Source organism: Rhinatrema bivittatum, chromosome 13 (genome assembly GCF_901001135.1).
Source record: "Rhinatrema bivittatum chromosome 13, aRhiBiv1.1, whole genome shotgun sequence".
In the NCBI taxonomy this organism is placed as follows: Eukaryota; Metazoa; Chordata; class Amphibia; order Gymnophiona; family Rhinatrematidae; genus Rhinatrema; species Rhinatrema bivittatum.
The window spans coordinates 58,086,987-58,109,211 of NC_042627.1; the positions used below are offsets into that span (position 1 = coordinate 58,086,987).

Here is a 22,225-nt window from a genome sequence, read left to right on the forward strand (position 1 = left end):
TGCGTGCACTGACCCTGGATTTTAAAGGATACGCGCGTATCTATTAAAATCCGGCGTACTTTTGTTTGCGCCTGGTGCGCGAACAAAAGCACGCACGGGCGTACTTTTATAAAATCTACCCCAAAATGTGCGTTAGTTTTTCGCATACATTTTTAATGCCAAGATTTTTTTTTAACTGCCAATGCAGTAAGCTAATGATATCTAATGCATCGGGAGTTAAAAAATGAGTAAAAACTGTAAAATGTGCGTTCGGCACAGGTTGAACACATTTTTATTGGGAAAGGGGGGTGGAGGTATCCCTGACAGGCTACCCAGGTAACTAGCAGTAGTCACCACCACTACTTACCCATATAAATTCAGATTTATCCATCTATCTGGCAGCAGGAAGCAGCTGCCAGATAGATGCATAAATCAGTAGTTATACAACTATCTGATGCAAGTCACCGCTACTTAGCCTTATAAGTATTTTATCTGGCTAAGTACCAGTGAACCATGCCAGATAGAGAAGAAGAAAAAAGGACATTACTCCGCAAGAATAATTTTCGTAGTCAAACCAAAAAGGTCAGGGACTGAGGATACCCTCTGCTCCCCTTTCCCTTGGCCATGTTTCTCTGTTGGGAGAAAGACCCTCTTTTTGCTAAATTCTATCTGTATGTATATATATATATATATACATACATATATACTGTAAGTCCACTTAACCCTCTTTTTTGACCACAGTTCTTTTCTCAGGGTAGGTCCTGCACTAGTCTGCTAGAACTAAAGGAAAGGAAATTAATGAGTAAGTATAAATTTCACCTTCCTTTTTATCCTGCAGACTGGTCCATACAGGTGGGAATTACATGAGCAGTTCCTAGCCTGGGTGGGAGGCCTACTTCTAGGATTCTCATATTAGATGCCATGTCCTTTCCCCCCCCCCTTAAAAGAACTAACTTCTAATATTCTGTCAATGTATTCTGAGATGCTCTTGTAGCTGCCGTACAAGTTTTTCCTAGGGTTCTATTCCACGCAGAGGAAACTGCTTGACCTTCGCCACGTGTACTTTTAGGCTCCCGAATTTTGGCTTTGCCTTTAATACACAAGCTGCTGTCAATTGCTTCCTTAATCCATTATGCAATTGCCTTTGAAGTCACTTCTTTCTTGCAGGCCTCTGCAGCCAAATAAAACCATCCACTTGAGTTCTTACACTCATTAGTGAATTCCAGATATCCTCAAGGAGCCTTAAGTCTATCTTATGATCAATGCTTGCGCATTCATAAAAAAACCTTGAATGACATGTCCCATTATTATCAAAATAATAGTGGGGCATATTGGATACCAGGATACCTTTCTTTCTTTTTTTTTTTTTTTAAGGATTGCTCAGAAACACCCAGGAGATGGACTCCCAACATGTCCATGAGATGCTCCTCTATAGTGCTTGAAAGGAAGTAACAGTGGATCTCTTCCACAGTAAGCTCCTTACCAAGTCAAGGAGACTTCCCTCAGTGGAAAACTTGAGATCTTGACTCCTCAAAAGAATTGTTTCTTAACATGCAAGCGGGATGAGATAGGTTTCCTTTCTCTGTTCCTTGTAACAAGCCCACATTCTATAGGAAGTATTTTCCTTGTATTGCTCTTATGAGTTCACACACTCAATCACCCTGCACATCACTAACATTTTCAGAAAGGGATACTGGAAGGGCTGATCAACTGCCTGGACTCTTCTCCTGGAATATTGTACTTTTCATAACACTGACCTCTCAGAGGACTGTAGGGCATGCTACATGGACCACTTCTGCCATACCAGCAGCCCTAATCTTATGTTCTTACCTATCTTCTCGATGTAGTTTATTCCTTACAGCACCAAGGTTGGCAAGAGAATATCATGCTCTTTTTGGTAAGAATTATTTGCCTAAAATCCATGAGAACACCTGTACAGTCCCCCTAGCTAAGTACAGAGAATGTATGGGCTTCTAGCTGATACATCCTACCAAGTCTGGATATCAGCCATTGGTTCTCCCAGGAAACCTGAACCTTCTGCTTCCTGCTTTTCCTTTTCTTGTTAGCAAGTTGCTTGTTTAAACACTAAATGCAGTTGACTCAATGCACTTCTCATGGTGGGCACCTCACCTGCCCTCTCATAGGGCCACAGCTCCTTCTGCAAGATCTTACCCAATCAAGACATCTGATATGTTCATTCTAATCTACAATCGCACGATCATGCCGTTAGCTCTGGGCACTACTGAATTTATAAGTTCACATCGAACAACTACAGGCCAGATACTAGTTCCTGATTCTTACAATGACTAATTTGCAGCCATTATTTGAAATTTTAGCCAGCTGGTGAAGCTCCCTGTATCTGGAAGGCTTACTGCTCATTGTCCGTTCCCCCCCCCCCCCCCCCAAGTATCCAGAGCTCCTGCTAACCCAAAGAGGGAGCCTCATTGCTGTGTTCAAGGGATCCAGGAACAGATGTTTGACCAATGCCTGGTCACAGAACTTGGAGAAAATACACAGGAATGGTTTTGAATTGCAAACCCTGAGCTTTATTATTTCTATTCAGACCACTGCTTTGGTCTGAATAGAACATCAGTCTTGTAATTTTTGTTTTAAACTGCACTTCGATTGTGCCAAATTCTGTTTATATGGCGTGCTAGATCTATTTGCCTCAGGAGCAACAGGGATCAAACATGCGACCCTGGGTGTTCAAAGTGAGGGGATTTTGCTATGAAGCCTCGGAAATTCTGCTGGATCTGACAGGGAGGATTTTCTGCTAAGCTCCCCTCTACTAGGACCAGTCCATACTACATTTCTCATACAGTAGGGAAAAAAAGAAACTGTACTAGAGGTCCCAGATTTTACTGATTCCCCTGCGAGGGAGTAACCAAGGGAACCCACACATACTCTAAGGTCCCTCTTGAACTTGCAATGACCAACACAGATGGGGGGGAACCGGCCAAAGGGAACCCCCTCCTTGTGTACCTTCTCTTCTTCTAGCCTCACCAGCTGTGAATCCACTGAGTCCTTATGTCCAGACCTACCTTTCCCTGCAGATCCTTACCTATGAGAAATGGTCAGCATGGCCTCCACCGAGGGATGCCAGCCTTATTGCAGGAGGTCTTGAAAACACAAGTGATCATACATAACGGCCAGGGAAGAAAAAGGAAAACTGTTTGAGCAGAGGCTTCTTCCTCCTCATCTGGGAGTTTTGAGCCTCTTTCTTTGCCCTACCAGCTATGGACTTCATAGCTGAAGGTAACTCCCGCTTATCTGCTCCAATGTCCCACCCTGAGGAATTTTTCCTTCTTATGGGAACATGACCACTATCTAGTTGCATGTGGGTTAATAGGCCAGAAGAGTTACCAATGCTATCTCACATTGCTTTAAGTAAGGTACATCCAACACTGATTACACACTTTTTTTTTTTTTACCACTTTTATAATGGTCTGCCATCATTTTCAATTTAATTTGATTTTACCAACCTTTCTAGATAGCATCTTTCCTGCAGAGGGAAAGAAGAGCAGTAAATACAAATTCCTCTCCGATTACACAAATCCACAAGACCAACCAGAGAAGCCTACAGAGGATGCCTCCGTGTTCCACCTACCAAAACCACCAATCACAGCACCTTAAGAGAGCGAGCCCTTTCCACAGCAGGCCCACCGTAATGGAACTCAATCCCCCCAGATCTCAGAAATGAGCCATGCCTCCTAACCTTTAGGAAAAGACTCAAGACATGGCTGTTCAGGCAAGCCTACCCGAACTCCACCTAACACGCACCACCAATAAATACTCTTCACAGCAGCTGTATATATTGGACTCCATATATATATTGTACACTTGTATATAATTAACCTCCTCTATCTCTCTTTATTTTCCTCCACCCCAGTTCATCAGCCCCTGTTAATTGTAACTGCATCTCTTCATCACGTTTATTTATGTTCTTGGTTGTATTCTTCTTCTTCGCACCCCTGTTTTTATATAAACCGACATGATGTGAACGATTTCATGAATGCCGGTATAAAAAAACCTTAAATAAAATAAATAAATAAATAAATATATGGCATACTTGCCTTAATATACATAGTTTTCACTAATTTATGCCTACATATAAATATATGTGTATATAGCCTATACAAAAACCCCACACCAAAATTGTTTTTTCCTTGGCACAAGCAACAGTAAGAAGCAATTGAGCTTGTCTCAAGACTGGGTATCATTGCTTTTCCAAAGGTTCTGTCTTCCTAAGATTTTTTTTTTAAGAGCAAAAGATATGCCATACTGGGTCAGACCAAGGGTCCATCAAGCTCAGTATCTTTTCTCCAACAATGGCCAACCCAAGTCACAAGTACCTGGCAAATACCCAAACATTAAATAGATCCCATGCTTTTAATGCCGGCAACAAGCAGTAGCTATTTCCTATTGATTAATAGCAGTTTATGGACTCCTCCAGGAACTTGTCCAAACCTCTTTTTTAAACTCAGCCACATTAGCTGCCTTAACCACATCCTCTGGCAACAAAGTACTAAGCTTTCTAAAAACCAGAACCTGGCCAGGAGCTGGAATAAGAAAGGGCACTGGAACTTGGATCTCACTCCCCAGTTCCAGGATTATAATCTGCAACTCTGCATTTGAGTCCAACCCAGGGGATTACTAGAGTTCCAGGGAGGTAATCAGACAACCACAGTCAACTGCATAGCCTGCTCATTAGCACTTCTGCAACTCCTAATTGGCCTTGCCTGCTGGTTAGTAAACACCCTCAAAGGAATTTCTCACAGCTGAGAACTTGTTACTCCAATTACTAAGCAGGGCTACCTTTACTTGAAAGTGGTTCCCAAAGCTAAATGGGTACGATAGCTCAGGTAAAACATACCAACACTCTCTCATTCAAGCAGAAATGCTGATTTCCTCAGCCTTACTGTGCTGTCTTTTTCTTCAATTCCTGCTCATACCAGAGACAAATCAGGTCTTATGCTGGCTGTCCTGAGAGCCCACTCAGCCAGGGAAATCAGGACCTATGCCTGCCATCCTGGCTCTTTGACGGTTTTACTGGGCTTTTTGCTTTTACCATGATATTTCATGGCTCTTGCCTATTTTCCTGGAAGTCTGGATTGCAGCTCCTGCTGCTGAAGACACTACAAGACCAAGTTACTAAGAATCCATGTATCTGTTCCAGCACCAGTCCTCATATCTGCTGAGGCATAGACATATTGAGGAGCTGAGGCAGCATAGGCCTTTATAGGGCGTGAAGTCAGCTCTTGAATTTTTGTCTCTGCCTCCATCTGCTGGCCAGATGGTGTATCCCACCTGTATATAGTAGAGTTGCAAGATGAAAAGGAAATCAGTATTTATTCAGGTAAGTGGTGGTGATGGCGGCTGCAGCCACTTATCTGGATACATCATTTATTAAGTGGCAACAGCTGCCAGCATTTCCCAAGAGCATTTAAAAAACTTTTTTTAACTTAAAATTTTTTTTATAGTGCTGGAAAAATTCCAGCTCAACCAGGGTTTACTTTTCCAGCACTAAAAAGACATGCTGGCCAGATGCAGTCTTTCTGCATAGGGAGATAATGTTTAATGTCCTCATTTGCATGGGATTTCCATGTGAGAATGCTAAGCAGAACTCCCGTTTGGAAACATGCATTTTCAGCATGCAAAAACTCCTTACTGCATTGGCAGCAAGTTATGCCCACAGAAAATGTATGTTGAACTGAGTGCAAAAAGGTGCAGTCAGCTGACCACACCTTTCTGCATTAGCCTGTTACTATGGGAGGGCAAGGGATAGGGAGGGGGGGGACTGATGGAGGAAGAAAGGGGAGCTTTCTTTTCCCCTCCCTACCAGATTAGCATGGATTACCTTTCTCTCCCTCCACCCCTGACACCCACTCTCTCTCTCTCACAAACACATCTGGTGTCCAGTGGGTTAGCTTTTTACTTAATTGTTTCAACAGCACAGATGAGCAGAAAAATTGCTATCACTCACAACATTTGCACAAACAAATTTTTGTATAACATAGCTATCTGTTTGTGTTGTTCTCCTCCAGCTTACCCAAGTAACTAGAGTTTCCCCATTCAGCAGGTACCATGTTGCCACATCACAGGAACACAAAACCTTGATGCCATATTTTATTTATTTATTTATTTAGAGACTCTTATATACCGCGGTACGTATAGATATACATCACCTTGGTTTACAGTAAACAATAAATTAGCAACAGGCTTTACATACAACAGGTTATACTGAAAGTAAACAAATAACACACAATAACACAAATAACACACAATAATTTTGAAGGTTTCTAGGTATAAGAGGTCAATATTCAAAAGAGTTTGTCCAGCTATATTCAGGACTTAGCTGGACAACCCTTGAGTTTTAAATATCCTGCTCTACTGAATGGCTACGTTTTAACAAGTAAGTCATTAACTCACTAAAACTTAGCCAGACAAAAGAAAAGACAGGGCAAGGGAGGTCTCACAAATGGATTAGATTTACCTGGCTACCACTGAATATCAGTGCTAGCCAGGTAAAAATATCTGGCTAACTCTGATTGGAAAACTAGCAAGCCTAAAGTTAGCTGGAAAACCAAACCCAAAAATCCCTAGCATGGCAAGCAGGTGCCAATCCTCTCTTAACTTGAAAAGAGAAGTTGGTCAAATCTCCACCTCCCAAACCCACCAAGGAAGACTACTGGGCTGAATGCTAAGTGCACAGAACTGACAGCTCCATGCAAATGAATTTCATTTATTCACTTCACTCTGGGTGAAAAGATCAGTGAAGGAAGAACCAATCTCTGTTCAGAATGGAGTAACTTTAGCTAGTTAAAGAGCCAGGCAGTGCACTAAAACAAACAGCTGGTAAGCTCATAATCATAGACCCACCTTATGCAGAAAGTGTGTCTGTGAAAAAACAAAATAAGGGAGCTATCACAAACCCAAAAAAATTCAGCAGTGCAGCCCAACTCATATTTATTCAAACAATATTCCCTTGATGCAGGCATTCTTCACTGAAATGCTGTTGTAGCTGGGGTCTTTTAGGGTGTGGGGGTCCTTTTTTGTGTGCATAATTATTCTGGTTTTGTTTTTCATAATTAGACACAAGTACTGCCTGAGGCAGGTTTGTGGTTATGAGATGCTGTGATTGTTGTGGCTCAGTACAGGCTCTTCATACACTTTTGGCCCACTTTCACCACTAAACTGAGCAGCTTGTGCAAAATGATCATTGGTCATTCAGTAAAAAAACAAAACAAAACATTGTGTCCATGAATTTTATGTTCACATTTTAAGAACTATTTCTGTTACATATGTACAGTGGGTCTAAATTATTACATGTTTGTGGTTAAGAACATGTGATTTGCCATACTGGGTCACACCAAGGATCCATCAAGCCCAGCAACCTGTTTCCAACAGTGGCCAAGCCAAGTCACAAGAACCTGGCAAGTACACTAACATTAAATAGATCCTAAGCTACTATTACTTATCAATTAGTAGCAGTTTATAGACTTATCCACTAGGAACTTAGCTAAACCTTTTTTAAACCCAGTTACATTAACTGCTGTAACCACATTCTCTGGCAATGAATTCCAGAGCTTAACTATGTGTTAAGCAAAAAAAAAAAAAAATTCTCTGATTTGTTTTAAATGAACTTCTTGCTAACTTAATGAAATGCCTCCAAATCCTTCTATTATCCAAGCAATTAAATAACTGATTTACATTAACCTGTTCAAGTCCTTTCATGATTTTGTAGACTCTATCATATCCCCACTCAGCCATCTCTTCTCCAAGCTGATACCTCTTTAGCCTTTCCTCATAGGGGAGCTGTTCCATGCCCCTTATCATTTTCGTCACCCTTCTCTGCATTTTCTCCAGTGCAACTATATCTTTTTTGAGATCCAGTGACCAGAATTGCACACAGTATTCAAGGTGCAATCTCACCATGGAGTGATACAGAGGCGTGATGACATCCACCATTTTATTTACCATTCCTTTCTTAATAATTCCTAACATTCTGTTTGCTTTTTTGACCGCCACAGTATACTGAGTTTCCTGGGTGGAAACTCCTAATATGGACCCTAACATTGTGTAACTACAGCAAGGGTTATTTTTCTCTAAATGCATCACCTTGTCCACATTAAATTTCAACTGACATTTGGAAGCCCAATCTTCTAGTCTTACAAGGTCCTCCTGCAATTTATCACAATCTGCTTGAGAATTAACTATGCTGCATAATTTTGTGTCATCTGCAAATTTGATCACTTCACTCGTCGTACCCATTTCCAGATCATTTAGAAATATATTAAAAAGCACTGGTCCAAGTACAGATCCCTAAGGCACTCCACTGTTTACCCTTTTCCACTGTTTCCTGTCTTTTACCAGTTTGCAGTCCACAAAAGGACATCACCTCCTATCCCATGAGTTTTTAGTTTTCTTAGAAGCCTCTCATGAGGGACTTTGTCGATCGCCTTCTGAAAATCCAAATACACCACATCTACTGGTTCACCTTTGTCCACATGTTTATTCACTCCTTCAAAAAAAATGTAGGAGATTTGTGAGGCAAGACTTCTCTTGGGTAAATCCATGCCGGCTGTGTCCCATCAAACCATGTCTATCTAAAGGTTTTGTGATTTTATTCTTTATAACAGTTTCCATGATTTTTCCCGGCACTGAAGTCAGGCTCAACAGTCTATAGTTTCCTAGATCACTCCCGGAGCCCTTTTTCAATATCGGGGTTGCACTGGCCACCTTCCAGTCTTCAGGTATAATGGATGATTTTAATGATAGGTTACAAGTTAATTGTAATAGGTCTGAAATTTCAGACTTTCAAATTAAAGCAGACAAAGGTACACATAATTAATTAATATGCAATTTAACCAAGCCAATCATGATTTACATAAATATGCAGCGCTGGACACTTACAAGTGGTTGGCAGCCCCAGGCGTGGCAGCCTGCATCCCCAGCTTCCCCTGTCATTCCCTCTGAAAGTCAGTAGGATATTAATATCAGGACTGCCCCCCCCTGCCTGTGACTTCTTATAGCCTGTGAACGGTTGCCACTGAATCTATGCCATGCTATTTAGATAGGTTATTATCTGGCCAAGTGAAATACAGTTCGTATACTCCATACAGTCTCAAGTTTTAAGGCTATGCTTTATATTTTGTTTTAATTGTTAATGTAAATTCCTATCATGACTACTATTCAAACATAGAATGCAATTACAATATATTGCCTTGGAAATTGTAGCAGCAGAGGGCAAAACATAACTGCTCACCACACTTTGCCCATCTACTTCTTATAATTTGAGCCACACCACCTACCTAGTCTTCATCATTCCTTCCGGCATATTATGATAAAACACTGGCACCCAGCTCCATGCCTCTGATAGCATGGCATCTAAAAATAGCTTTGCAATCGTGAATCATTGATGAGGTTCAGATGCACTGACTCATTTTAGTTAATTGACTGGCTCGGAGAATCTTGGTGGATTTGTTTCTGAAAGGCAAGGCACAGTGCCAGAGAGAGCTTGTGTCCATACAATTTCTGGATGACTCACACTCGGTGCACACTTGCCCAGAGGAGTGCGTCTTTTTTAAATGGCTTGAAAACCAATGCCTTTGATAAGGTGACTGACACTGCAAGGTTATGAGGAGTGTGTAACTGCAGTAATAAACACACTCTGTTTTTCTGCTTCCAGTCTCATTTAAAAATGTCTACTTCCACCAGAATATGCACATTTCTTCAGAGCTGTTCTATTAAATATTCAGTGTAATAAGCAATCATATGTATATAGCATACTGGTTAAAAAACCCCCAACTAATTCAAGACATAATCGCTTTTGCTGTAGGATTTACAGACTCACATAGCTTAGAATGGCAAAGGTTGTTCAGCCCGCAATAAAAAGAGTATACATCTAATAGAAAAAGATTGTTTTGCACTCAGCCTGGAGATAAGACAGAGGCTGGAAGGAGACAAAAGATGAGGGGAAAAGTGGAGGAGGTGCTGTATGTGCTGCACAAAGTAGCGCCCAGCTATTCATGCCCTACATGTTGTCCATTAATTCCCACATTCCAGCACTCAAACTGTAGCTAGTAAGGAGAGGCATACATGACTTCACATGTGCTCAGAAAGAAGCTCCTGTATGTTTAGGAACCTTTGTTTTCAGTTTTTATTTTGCCTGGGAATTTCAATGTTTTGCACTTTTTAATCACAAAATAAAAATGTATTTATATATTTAAAAATTCTTGTTAATTGTAACCCCAACCCAAAAACTGTATTGCCCAAAGCACAATATGCATAATAAAATAACAAACACAAAAATTAAAATAAAAAAAAACCCAAAATCACAACCACACATAAATTTAACAATATAAACAATACTGCATCTACCAAACCCACCTAGAATCTGCCAGCCACCCACTCCCCACATATCGCTTCCCACCAATACAATTCTCAATCAAGATTGGTAAACATCCAGGTCTTGACCTTGTCATAAAAAGTCAAATAATTCTTGTCAGCTCTATTTTACAAAGCATGGAGGTTATCACTAAGAATGCTTGTGCTCTCAGTCTGATTTTACTCGGAACTTGAAACGATAGAACTAATAACTGACCTTGTCTAGATCTCAGCTGACATCCTAGTACATACAACCTCAACTTATCCTTCAAACTTTTAGGCCCCGAGCACCTCACGGCATGAAAAGTTAATATTAAAATCTTAAACTCAATCTGGGACCTCCAGTGTAACTTCTGAAGCACCAGTGAAATAGATTCCCTTTTCGAACAACCTGACACCACCCTTGTCACCACATTCTGGACTATCTGCAGTCTATGCATGAACCTTACAAGGAAGCCCCACAAAGACTGTTACAGTAGCCCAGAATGAATACCCACAGCATGAATAAGCGTCTTAAAGGCTTGATTGTTCAAATAAAGATGCAGTCTCCTCATCAGCTTCAATTTCCAAAGTGCTGTAGACTATATGAGAAACACGATGTTCTAGCGTAAATCTAAAATCGCCCCTAAATCTCTCACAAATTCCACCGCTTCCGCCAACTCCAAACACATCTTCACTTGGATTGGCAAACTATCAGACATCACCCCATCCAACTTAAGCAGCTCTGTTTTATGTTAATTCAATATCAATTTATTCTCCACAAGCCAATTTAGAATTGTATCTATGGCAGAACTCAAATCCAAGACAGTCTGTAACCTATCCCTCCCCAATGGTACCACAATTTGAACATCATCTGCATATAAATATCCCCTCATCACCAACTCATCCAATAACCTTCCCACTGGACACAAAAGATATTAAACAAATGTGGGGAACAAGTAAACCTTGAGGGACCCCACACTCAAATGTAATAGCAGAAGACAATTTTCCATTAACAAAAAAAGACTTAATTCACTGCAACACCCTCCCAACAATACCTAACATAACACAGTCTCAATAATATCCGATGATCCACCAGGTCAAATGCAGTGGACAAATCCAATAATAACAATACCCCTTCCTGATCTTTGTAAATCCAATGTAATATACCATCACTGAAAGAGATTAAAACCATCTCTGTACTATGACATAACCGGAACTCCTATTGAAAAGAGCATAACCCACCTGTCTCTTCCAAAAAAGATGTTAACTTCAAAGTCACTGCTTTTTCCACTGGTTTTTCTTCTGTGTGTTATATCAGTCATGTTTCCACTAACTTTAAATTCCCAGGCAAAATAAAATAAAAACTGAAAATGAAGGTCCCTATGCATGTTTGAGTCATCGCTGGTGTCTCGTGTGCTGCGAGATGCTGAGAGCAGCTCCCTGGTATTGGTATGGACCGAAGCATCAGGCACTAAGGACTTTTCCATGGCTCACCAGATCAGGTCTGACAGCACACCAGTCAGGAAGACACTGCTTTAAGAGCTTGCTCAGTAGATGAATCAGTCAACATAGGTTACATGATGCAGTGTTTGTTGTTATAAATCCTAGACCAGGGGTAGGCAACTCTGGTCCTGGAGTGCCACAAACAGGTCTGGTTTTCAGGATATCCACAATAAATATGCATGAGATAGGATTATAGACAGTGCTGGGGAGGAGCCTGCTGTCGTGGTACATGTGGGCACCAACGACATAGGAAAATGTGGGAGGGAGGTTCTGGAAGCCAAATTTAGGATTTTAGGTAGGAAGCTGAAATCCAGAACCTCCAGGGTGGCATTCTCTGAAATGCTTCCTGTTCCACGTGCAGGTCCCCAGAGGCAGGCAGAGCTCCAGAGTTTCAATGTGTGGATGAGACGATGGTGCAGGGAAGAGGGATTCAGCTTTGTAAGGAACTGGGGAAACTTTTGGGGAAAGGGGAGACTTTTCCGAAAGGATGGGCTCCACCTTAACCAGAGTGGAATCAAGCTGCTGGCACTAACTTTCAAAAAGGAGATAGAGCAGCTTTTAAACTAGAACAAGGGGGAAAGACGACAGTCACTCAGCAGTGCATGGTTCGGAGAAATGTATCCTTGAAGGATACTAATGAAACAGGAGAGTTAGGGCATCCCAACAGAGAGGTTCCATTAAAAGCAAACATAGTTCATATGCCTATATGTAAAAAATCACTAAAGCTAATGATTTCCGAATTATCCCAAACAACTAAAAAACAGGTTGGTAAAACAAGCAAAAACCACACTTTGAAATGTCTGTATGCCAATGCCAGAAGAAGTAAGATGGGAGAGTTAGAGTGTATAGCAGCAAATGATGACATTGACATAACTGGCATCACAGAGACTTGGTGGAAGGAGGATAACCAATGGGACAGTGCTATATCAGGGTACAAATTATATCGCAATGATAGGGAGGATCAACTTGGTGGGGATGTGGCACTTTATGTCCGGGAGGGTATAGAGTCCAACAGGATAAAGATCATACAAGAGAGTAAATGCTCAGTAGAATCTATATGGGTAGAAATCACATGTGTGCTGGGTAAGAGTATAGTAATAGGAGTATACTACCGTCCACTTGGACAAAATGGTCAGACAGATGATGAAATGCTAAGAGAAATCAGGGAAGCAAACCAATTTGGCAGTGCAATAATAATGGGAAATTTCAATTATCCCAATATTGACTGGGTAAATGTAACATCAGGACTTGCTAGAGACATAAAGTTCCTGGATGTAATAAATGATTGCTTCATGGAGCAATTGGTTCAGGAACCAACAAGAGAGGGAGCTATCTTAGATTTAATTCTTAGTGGAATGCAAGATTTGGTGAGAGAAGTAACTGTGGTGGGGCCACTTGGCAACAGTGATCATAACATGATCAAATTTAAACTAATAACTGGAAGGGGGCAATAAGTAAATCTGCAGCTCTAACACTAAATTTTAAAAAGGGAAACTTTGATAAAATGAGGAAAATAGTTAGAAAAAACTGAAAGGTGCAGCTGCAAAGGTTAAAAGTGTTCAACAGGCTTGGACATTGTTTAAAAATACAATCCTAGAGGCGCAGTCCATATGTATTCCGCGCATTAAGAAAGGTAGAAGGAAGGCAAAACGATTACTGTCATGGTTAAAAGGTGAGGTGAAAGAGGCTATTTTAGCCAAAAAAAATCCTTCAAAAATTGGAAGGATCCATATGAAGAAAATAGGATAAAACATAAGCATTGTCAAGGTAAGTGTAAAACACTTACCTTGACAATGCTTGACAGGCGAAGAGAGAATTTGAAATGAAGTTGGCCATAGAGGCAAAAACTCATAATAAAAACTTTTTTAAATATATCCAAAGCAAGAAACCTGTGAGGGAGTCGGTTGGACCATTAGATGACAGAGGAGTTAAAGGGGCTCTTAGGGAAGATAAGGCCATTGCAGAAAGACTAAATGAATTCTTTGCCTCCGTGTTTACTAATGAGGATGTTGGGGAGATACCAGTTCCAGAGATGGTTTTTAGGGGTGATGAGTCAGACGAACTGAACGAAATCACTGTGAACCTGGAAGATGTAGTAGGCCAGATTGACAAACAAAAGAGTAGCAAATCACCTGGACCAGATGGTATGCATCCTAGGGTTCTGAAGGAACTAAAAAATGAAATTTCTGATCTATTAGTTAAAATTTGTAACCTATCATTAAAATCATCCATTGTACCTGAAGACTGAGGGTGGCCAATGTAAGCCCAATATTTAAAAAAGGCTCCAGGGGTGATCCGGGTAACTATAGTGAGCCTGACTTCAGTGCCAGGAAAAATAGTGGAAACTATTCTCAATATCAAAATCGTAGAGCATATAGAAAGACATGATTTAATGGGACACAGTCAACATGGATTTACCCAAGGGAAGTCTTGCCTAACAAATCTGCTTCATTTTTTTGAAGGGGTTAATAAACATGTGGATAAAGGTGAACCGGTAGATGTAGTGTATTTGGATTTTCAGAAGGCGTTTGACAAAGTCCCTCATGAGAGGCTTCTATGAAAACTAAAAAGTCATGGGATAGGAGGCGATGTCCTTTCGTGGATTACAAACTGGTTAAAGACAGGAAACAGAGAGTAGGATTAAATGGTCAATTTTCTCAGTGGAAAAGGGTAAACAGTGGAGTGCCTCAGGGATCTGTACTTGGACCGGTGCTTTTCAATATATATATATAAATGATCTGGAAAGGAATACGACGAGCGAGGTTATCAAATTTGTGGATGATACAAAATTATTCAGAGTAGTTAAATCACAAGCAGACTGTGATACATTACAGGAGGACCTTGCAAGACTGGAAGATTGGGCATCCAAATGGCAGATGAAATTTAATATGGACAAGTGCAAGGTGTTGCATATAGGGAAAAATAACCCTTGCTGTAGTTACACGATGTTAGGTTCCATATTAGGAGCTATCACCCAGGAAAAAGATCTAGGCATCATAGTGGATAATACTTTAAAATCGCCGGTTCAGTGTGCTGCAGCAGTCAAAAAAGCAAATAGAAAGTTAGGAATTATTAGGAAGGGAATGGTTAATAGAACTAAAAATGTCATAATGCCTCTATATCGCTCCATGGTGAGACTGCACCTTGAATACTGTGTACAATTCTGGTTGCCGCATCTCAAAAAAGATATACTTGCGATGGAGAAGGTACAGAGAAGGGCAACCAAAATGATAAAGGGGATGGAACAGCTCCCCTATGAGGAAAGGCTGAAGAGGTTAGGGCTGTTCAGCTTGGAGAAGAGGCGGCTGAGGGGGGATATGATAGAGGTCTTTAAGATCATAAGAGATCTTGAACGAGTAGATGTGACTCGGTTATTTACACTTTCGAATAATAGAAGGACTAGGGGGCATTCCATGAAGTTAGCAAGCAGCACATTTAAGACTAATCGGAGAAAATTCTTTTTCAGTCAACGCACAATAAAGCTCTGGAATTTTTTGCCAGAGGATGTGGTTAGTGCAGTTAAGTGTAGCTGGGTTCAAAAACGGTTTGGATAAGAAGGAGAAGTCCATTAATGGCTATTAATCAATTATACTTAGGGAATAGCCACTGCTATTAATTGCATCAGTAGCATGGGTTCTTCTTAGTGTTTGGGTAATTGCCAGATTCTTGTGGCCTGGTTTTGGCCTCTGTTGGAAACAGGATGCTGGGCTTGATGGACCCTTGGTCTGACCCAGCATGGCAATTTCTTATGTTCTTATGAGATATATTAGTATACAATGGAGGCATAGTCATTGTGGACATCCTGAAAACCAGACCCGTTTGTGGCTCTTCAGGAATGGAATTGCCTATCCCTTTTAGCTCAATACGAGAACAAATAAGAAAAATCCTACATACTGTGACAACCTCGAGTTAAGTTTTTATTTATTCTTGATATCCAGCAATTCCACATACAGTATATCAAAGTGGAACACAGAAGTATAATACAGACATTGTCTTTGTTCTTGACTGAGCACCTATTGCCCTCAAGATTTTGTCACTTGTGTAGTCCAAGAGAAGATTTATGTATGTGCAAATAATGTTCTAGAGATCAGGTTTTTGATAATTAGAAACAAGTATCAGACATCATTAAAGTGAAGCCCAAATCTGACATGAAAGAACTGACTGTGACAGAGTGAACATATTCTTTCTTCAGATCAGTATTTCCCAGTCCTGCCCTGGAGGCACACACAGCCAGTCAGGTTTTCAGGACTGCCACAGTGAATATGCATAAGATAGATTTGTGTGACCCAGATTTTCCTGTCGCTAATATTTTTCCTTATAATTGCTGTTATAGAGAAGTGTTGTATTTTGGAGTCCTCCCCTTGCTTTATCCCCACCTTTTTGTGGGATTTGACTCAGGGATATAAAATACCCCCTGAGCATGAGCAAAGGGTCATTGCCTCTCCCCAAGAGGAATGATCAATACATGATCTTTGCTGCTTGTAGAGTGTTTTGACCAAGAGAAGCGATTTGGAGAAGAGGAAAAAGTGGAAGATGTTTATATTTTTGAACCAGTTCCCAAAAGCTAACCTTGGTATCCGGAAGGGCTGGGTTTTAGATCTTTTGTTTTTGCTACCAGCAAACAACAGTAATGGGAGATTGAGACAATTTTTTGGTCTTTGAGATTGTGGAAAAAAGATCTGTGGAGTTGTCTATTTTTGAGAGCTATCTTGAAATATCTTTTGAACATGAGGTTTGAAATATCTTTTGAACATGAGGTTTTTGTCACCGTTTTTCATGCTAGAACTACAGAGACTACGCTGCCCTCCAAGGAAAAGGGATTTTGGAAGTGGATGCTGGTACAGGTGTAAGAAGAAATTCTAGGAGATTTACCATGGACAAAAAGACTATGGTGTTTTTTGTTTTGATTCTGCTGATGTTGTTAATTTTTTCTACATGGACTTGGATTCTTATTTTTTAACTTTTATTTGAAAAACCATTACTGGACTCCGTGGTTATATGGGCTACTAGTACCCAAATGGGAAGATTTTTTTCCCCCCACGGAAGACTCCCTGCCCAGTGATTAGGACAGGTGGGGTAAGATTTCATTTGGATGACAGTCTCCATGATAGCACCAAGGGCCCAAGAGGTTATTCCCCCCCCTCCCCCTCAGATGAATCCTGGCATTGTAGCTCCCCGGTTTCAGCCAACAAGCCAACTGTGGATCCCACTACATTTGCATACCCTAGGTCTCCAATTTGTGGATATCCAGAAAATTCGACTGATTAGGTGTGGCTCCAGAAGAGGGTTGGGAAACATTACTTTATATCACAATATGGAATGCTTGAATGATTTATTTCATAAAGCCCAGAATATTAGGAATATACTTTATTTTTTAATGTAAAAAAGAAAAAAAACATTAAATAGAAATTTAACCAGTTGCGGATATCCTGAAAAGCCATGGTTAGTCAGATTTTCAAGATATCCGCATTGAATATGCATGAAACTTTGTATGCAGTGGAGACCTAGCTCATGCAAATTGATTTCATGAGTATTCATTGTGCATATCCAAAAAACCAACTGGTCATGGGGTTTCCAGGAGACATCTGGGAACCACTGGTTTAAGGCTGGTATCACACAACCATTCTAACTGTACATCACAAAAATATTTTTGCATTCATGTTACACATAACCCATGAAAAGATGGAAGGCTTCTGGCGCCTAATTCACTAATCTTTTTAGCCCACAGATGCAGAATGGGAAGGAGCTTGGGAGTCAATTTTTTCAAACATTTATGTGCTTAATTTAGACCCTTTTGAAATATGACTAGAGCTGAGCACCTAAATTTAAAATTCTAAAAAGTAGCTGGCTATAGGCAGAACCATTAAAAAGGGTGGGCAAGGCAGGCACCAAGCCAAGGAAAGCATGAGGGCATCATAGTAAGCTACAATATGATGTGTTCTCCGTGAGGCGTTAGCAATCTGTTGTCAATCTGTTAACAGAGCTCTGTAGAGAAAGCTGGGAGTTAGCAATCTGTCAGAAAGCTCTATTGTTAAAGCTGGTATTTACCAATCTATAGTTATTTAGAATAGTTGTGGGTGGATCCTTGGACCAGTGGCAGGTGACCACGCCCTCGGGGGAAATCCCAAGAGGAATCACTGGTCAGACTTAGTGTAGGAGACAGACACACACTAGTTCTTTTATTAGACAATATAGTAAACCACCAGAGGTGGCAGTAGTGAGCTGGAATCACCCGGCTAGGCTGTAGTTCCTCAGGTACTGGAACAGCGATCCCAAGATGGCTGAGCTGTAGAGAAACTAAGAAAGTGAGTAGGCAAAGCATGCGGCGTTCAGGAACAAGTCCTTGAAGATAACACTCACACAATAGTCTCTTAAGGCAGCCCAGGAGTTGGTATGCATTAGGCCCTCGAGGAGCGAGCACCTGGACCCAGGAAAAGTTCTGAGAGATAGATGGAAACTCACAATGTTGTAAGCAGTGATGACTTCTTAGCAGAAGTGGTATTCAGGAGCAAGTCCGGGACGTGGGCCCTCGAGGAGCGAGTACTGGTACCGGACTGCGACCTGAAAAGAAAAAGAGAGAGCGGGGCCTCCGAGGAGCGGGTACCTCTAGTGAAGTCCGAGGAGGCAGAGTAGCTGGGTTTGCGGAGAGCGAATCCCATCCACAGCGACCAGGAGGAAGTGAACCCTTGCTAACTAGTCTTGTTAGCGAAAACTGAGACCTTAAATATCTGGAGCTGGTGACATCATCTCAGGGGGACGTCTCTGAGGTTCGTGCCAATGCTGGTACATCAGTCGGGCCGCGCACACGCCCTTAGATATCTGGTCAACATGGCGTCTTGCAGCGTCGAGCCGGTCTGGGAACGCCGGAGGACAGCCTGGAGATGCCTCAGCAGCTAGCCTTCCATTAACCCCGAAGGGAGTCGCCAACGAGGTAAGGTGGGCGGAGCAGAGATGTCGGACAGCGACGGACACAACACAATATCATATGGCCAGCTGGCCATGTTCTTGAAAGGAGAAGGCAGCCAGCCACATCATTGGAGAGGGACCGGCAGCAGGAGCATCAGAGGGGTCCTGTCCTGGAAAGACACTGCAACATCAAAGGGGGACCCTCCTTCCTCTCCCAGACTACCTGAGGCAGCAATTAGCCCTGTGATAGTGCTAGCTCCAGGGATGGAGTTAAAATGGGGGGAAAAGTTAGGCACTAAATATTGATTTTCATTGCTAGGCACCTAACTTAGGCATCTACATCTAGGCAAATGAATTGCAGGCCTAAAATTAGGAACATTTTCAGCCAAAAACTTAAGGGAAACTGTTTGGCTGAAAATTCACCTAAAATGTAGGCACCTAACAGAACCACTGAGAAAACTGACTCCCCTCCCCTCCCCCCTCCAAGAATCAGACCCTAAAAATCGTTTGTATTGATATCATTTGACTAATGCCATCACTGTATCCCAATTTTTCTGTTTGCCATTCATTGTCTTCTCCCTCTGGCTGTAGCAAATGATGTCCGGTCAGCCCCACGCTGCTCAATAGTGACAGCCCCAGGGCAGCGAAGCAGAGCTGCTTGTAGCTTGACCTGTGTACACCAACAGGATCAAGATGCTTTTTTGACAGAGGGATAAAGTAAAAGAACATCAAAGTAAAACAATGCATTCTATTTTCTTTAAACCCCCCCCACAAAACACATAATGTAGCCACATTTTTTAAATAATTTGAAAAATAGATTATGGAAGGATGAGAAAGAATGCTGACAAACAAAAAACACACTGCATTGGTGGAAAGTGCTTTTTCTAAGTATTTATTTCAGAGAACTGCAATGATGAAAGGTAGTTTCTGATCTATAAAGGAAATGTTAGCTAGGTATGTATTTACAGTTAGAGGTCTTGAGAGAATGAAAAGGAAAAAGGGCTAGACATTATTAAAAACATACCAGTTTGGAGGAATAGCCTAGTGATTATAGCAGTGGACAAACCAGAGTTCCCTCTGAGGAGAGAGAAATACCTACAGTACCTGAACGTAATCGCTTTTAAATGCCTGAAAAAGTGGAATATAAATAAGCCTATTTTTGTTTCACTAAAACCTGAACAAATGGATAGATAGCGTGTGCATCAATGCTAGTCAAAAAGAATTAGAAATCACCTTCATGCAGTATGCAAATCTGAATGTTTGCTATTAAAATTAAGGAGATAGCTTTGAATACAATAATTACATCGATGCCTTCTCCTCAATGCTGACTCGCTTCATATGTTACATTTTACAGGGGCGGTGTGAATTCCTTTTTTTGTGTGCACTGTAAGGAAAATCCCTCTGCAAACCCATTGCAGCAAGAGCTGGAACGCTTCACCTCGTGCACGATGTCCGTTCCCTGGCGGCGCGCGCAGAAAGGCAGCGCTCTCTCACGCCACCTACAGGGGGGGGGGGGGCGCTAAGATTTCCTGCGGCAGCCCCGAAAGACAACGAACCCAAACGGCGAGGTGAACTCCGGGCATTTCAGCACCGCCTGATTTTCACCTTAAAAAAAGAGCCGAGAAACCAGTGCGGCGAGCTTTCCCGGAAGCCCCTCCGTGGTGTCTCCTGAAGAGACTCCTGCCGCTTCCGCATTGGTTTCCCAGCCCGATACAGAGAGAGAGAAAACTTACCCGGACGTGGTAGGTCAGGCCGGCCTCCAGGGCGCGGGCGGCGGCGGCGGGCAGAGGAGGGCGCACGTCCCGCCGGCTCGCGCAGGCCGAGTCCTCCCTCGGCGGCCGCGCGCGCTCTGCTGCGGGTTCCACTCGCGCCTCCGGAGCCGCGGACACCGAGCTCGCGCAGCTGATTTCCGGCGGCGGGGACGCGCTCCTCTCCGTCAGCTTCACTCTCGCCCCTTCTTTGGTGCCCAGGGAAAAATGCCTGAGGCTGAGCAGCCCGGCCGGATTGGACAGTTTGATGTTAGCCATCTTCGGCAGCAGAGTGCAGAGGGCGCTGGAGCTGTCCTCGGTGCTCAAAGGGGCATCTTCCAGGGGGAAATCGGGGCGAGTTAAGGAGCCTTTGATGTTCAAAGGAGTGCCTTGGGTGCCTTCCTCTAAGGAAGTTACGGAATCGTTCCGAAATCGGCTGTACTTAGCCCTGTGAAGCATTCCCGGGGGTCTGAAGAGTCCTACATAGAGTTTGTGTTCACTGAGGCTGTGAGGGGTCCGCTCTCGCATAGCCTCGATGGTGCTACAAGAGGATGCTGTTGCATAAAGTGGCTTTCTCCCTGAATGACGGGCAAACTGAATGGTTCAGGAGAATATTAAAAAATTAAAAACCTCAGAAATCTAGTACTGAATTCGCCCTTCCCCACCTCCTCCAATGATGCCTTTAAATTTAAAATCAAATCACAGGTGAGAAGTGAGTAGATATTTTGTTGAGCAGTCGAGGGGAAAAAAAAACCTGCCAGAGTAGTTTAATGAGCTTGAAAAGATGCTGTAGATGACCGAACTTAACTTTCGCCTCTCCAAAAAAGGCATGAAAAATGTTCTTTGTTTTCAGTTGCACCTACTACAGCATTGATCTAACTAGAGAGAAGAAACTATGCATACTGTGGTAGCCCTGACTGCAGTACAAACTCCTGAAAGTCAGTTAGTTCAGTGCGACGGAGGCAGATTCTCAGAGATAAACTGGAGTCTGCACTTCTCCTTTTTGGTCACTTTTTTGATGCCCAACTGAAATTCTGTTGCATCAAAATCCTTTCATGTCTTTTCTTCTGATAATACAGACAAAAATGGAAGAAATAGCTGATCTGGGGGCCAGAACCAGGGTTGACTTTCCAGATCTTCTAACGCCCTCAGTGCAGCTCTCCAGAAGAGCTCTTGTCTTCCAGGAGCTTCAGCTGGAATGTGATCCCAGAACTGCAGACAGATTCATAAAACGCTGCTACGGTTTTTTTGTGGCCGCAGTCCCTCTTCTAGCCGTTTTCCAGGCTGGCTTTGAAGCCCGATCACAGCAGCAGACGGTGCGCCCGAGAAAGATTTTAAGGCGATGGCAATTTTTGTGAATGAACTTTTCTGAATGAATTGCTTCCTGCGCGTGTGCACGCTCATAAATCTGTGAATGGAGCAGAAAAGGGGCTGCGTTTGACTGACAGTCCCAGGGGTGTTTAATTTCTGACCAATCAGTGCACAGACTGATGACTCATCCACCATAAATACACTAAGTTCAGCATCCCTGGGAAGCATAGCGCTTGTAAAAGAGTAATAAACACACATGAACGTTTCATCTGCCGATGACACTTAGGCGCATGATTGAAACCCAATCAATACCTATATAATCTTTAGGTGGTTTGTATGCAAATGTTTTATCATCCATATACTTACGGAAAAATGCAGATGTAAAACTGTGCGAGATAGTAGCAGTAGCA

The 22,225-nt window shown here is 42.1% G+C and overlaps 1 protein-coding gene across 1 annotated transcript in view; it reads right to left on the minus strand.

The window, feature by feature from the left end:
- LOC115075242 (SHC-transforming protein 4-like) overlaps positions 1 to 21,197 on the minus strand; it is an 82,439-nt gene extending 61,242 nt beyond the window's left edge. Inside the window, exon 1 of the mRNA XM_029575534.1 lies at positions 20,490 to 21,197. Within this exon, the coding sequence (XP_029431394.1) occupies positions 20,490 to 21,032 (543 nt within the window). The 5' untranslated portion in view covers positions 21,033 to 21,197. The remainder of the gene's footprint in view (positions 1 to 20,489) is intronic.
- Positions 21,198 to 22,225: the final 1,028 nt, after the last annotated feature.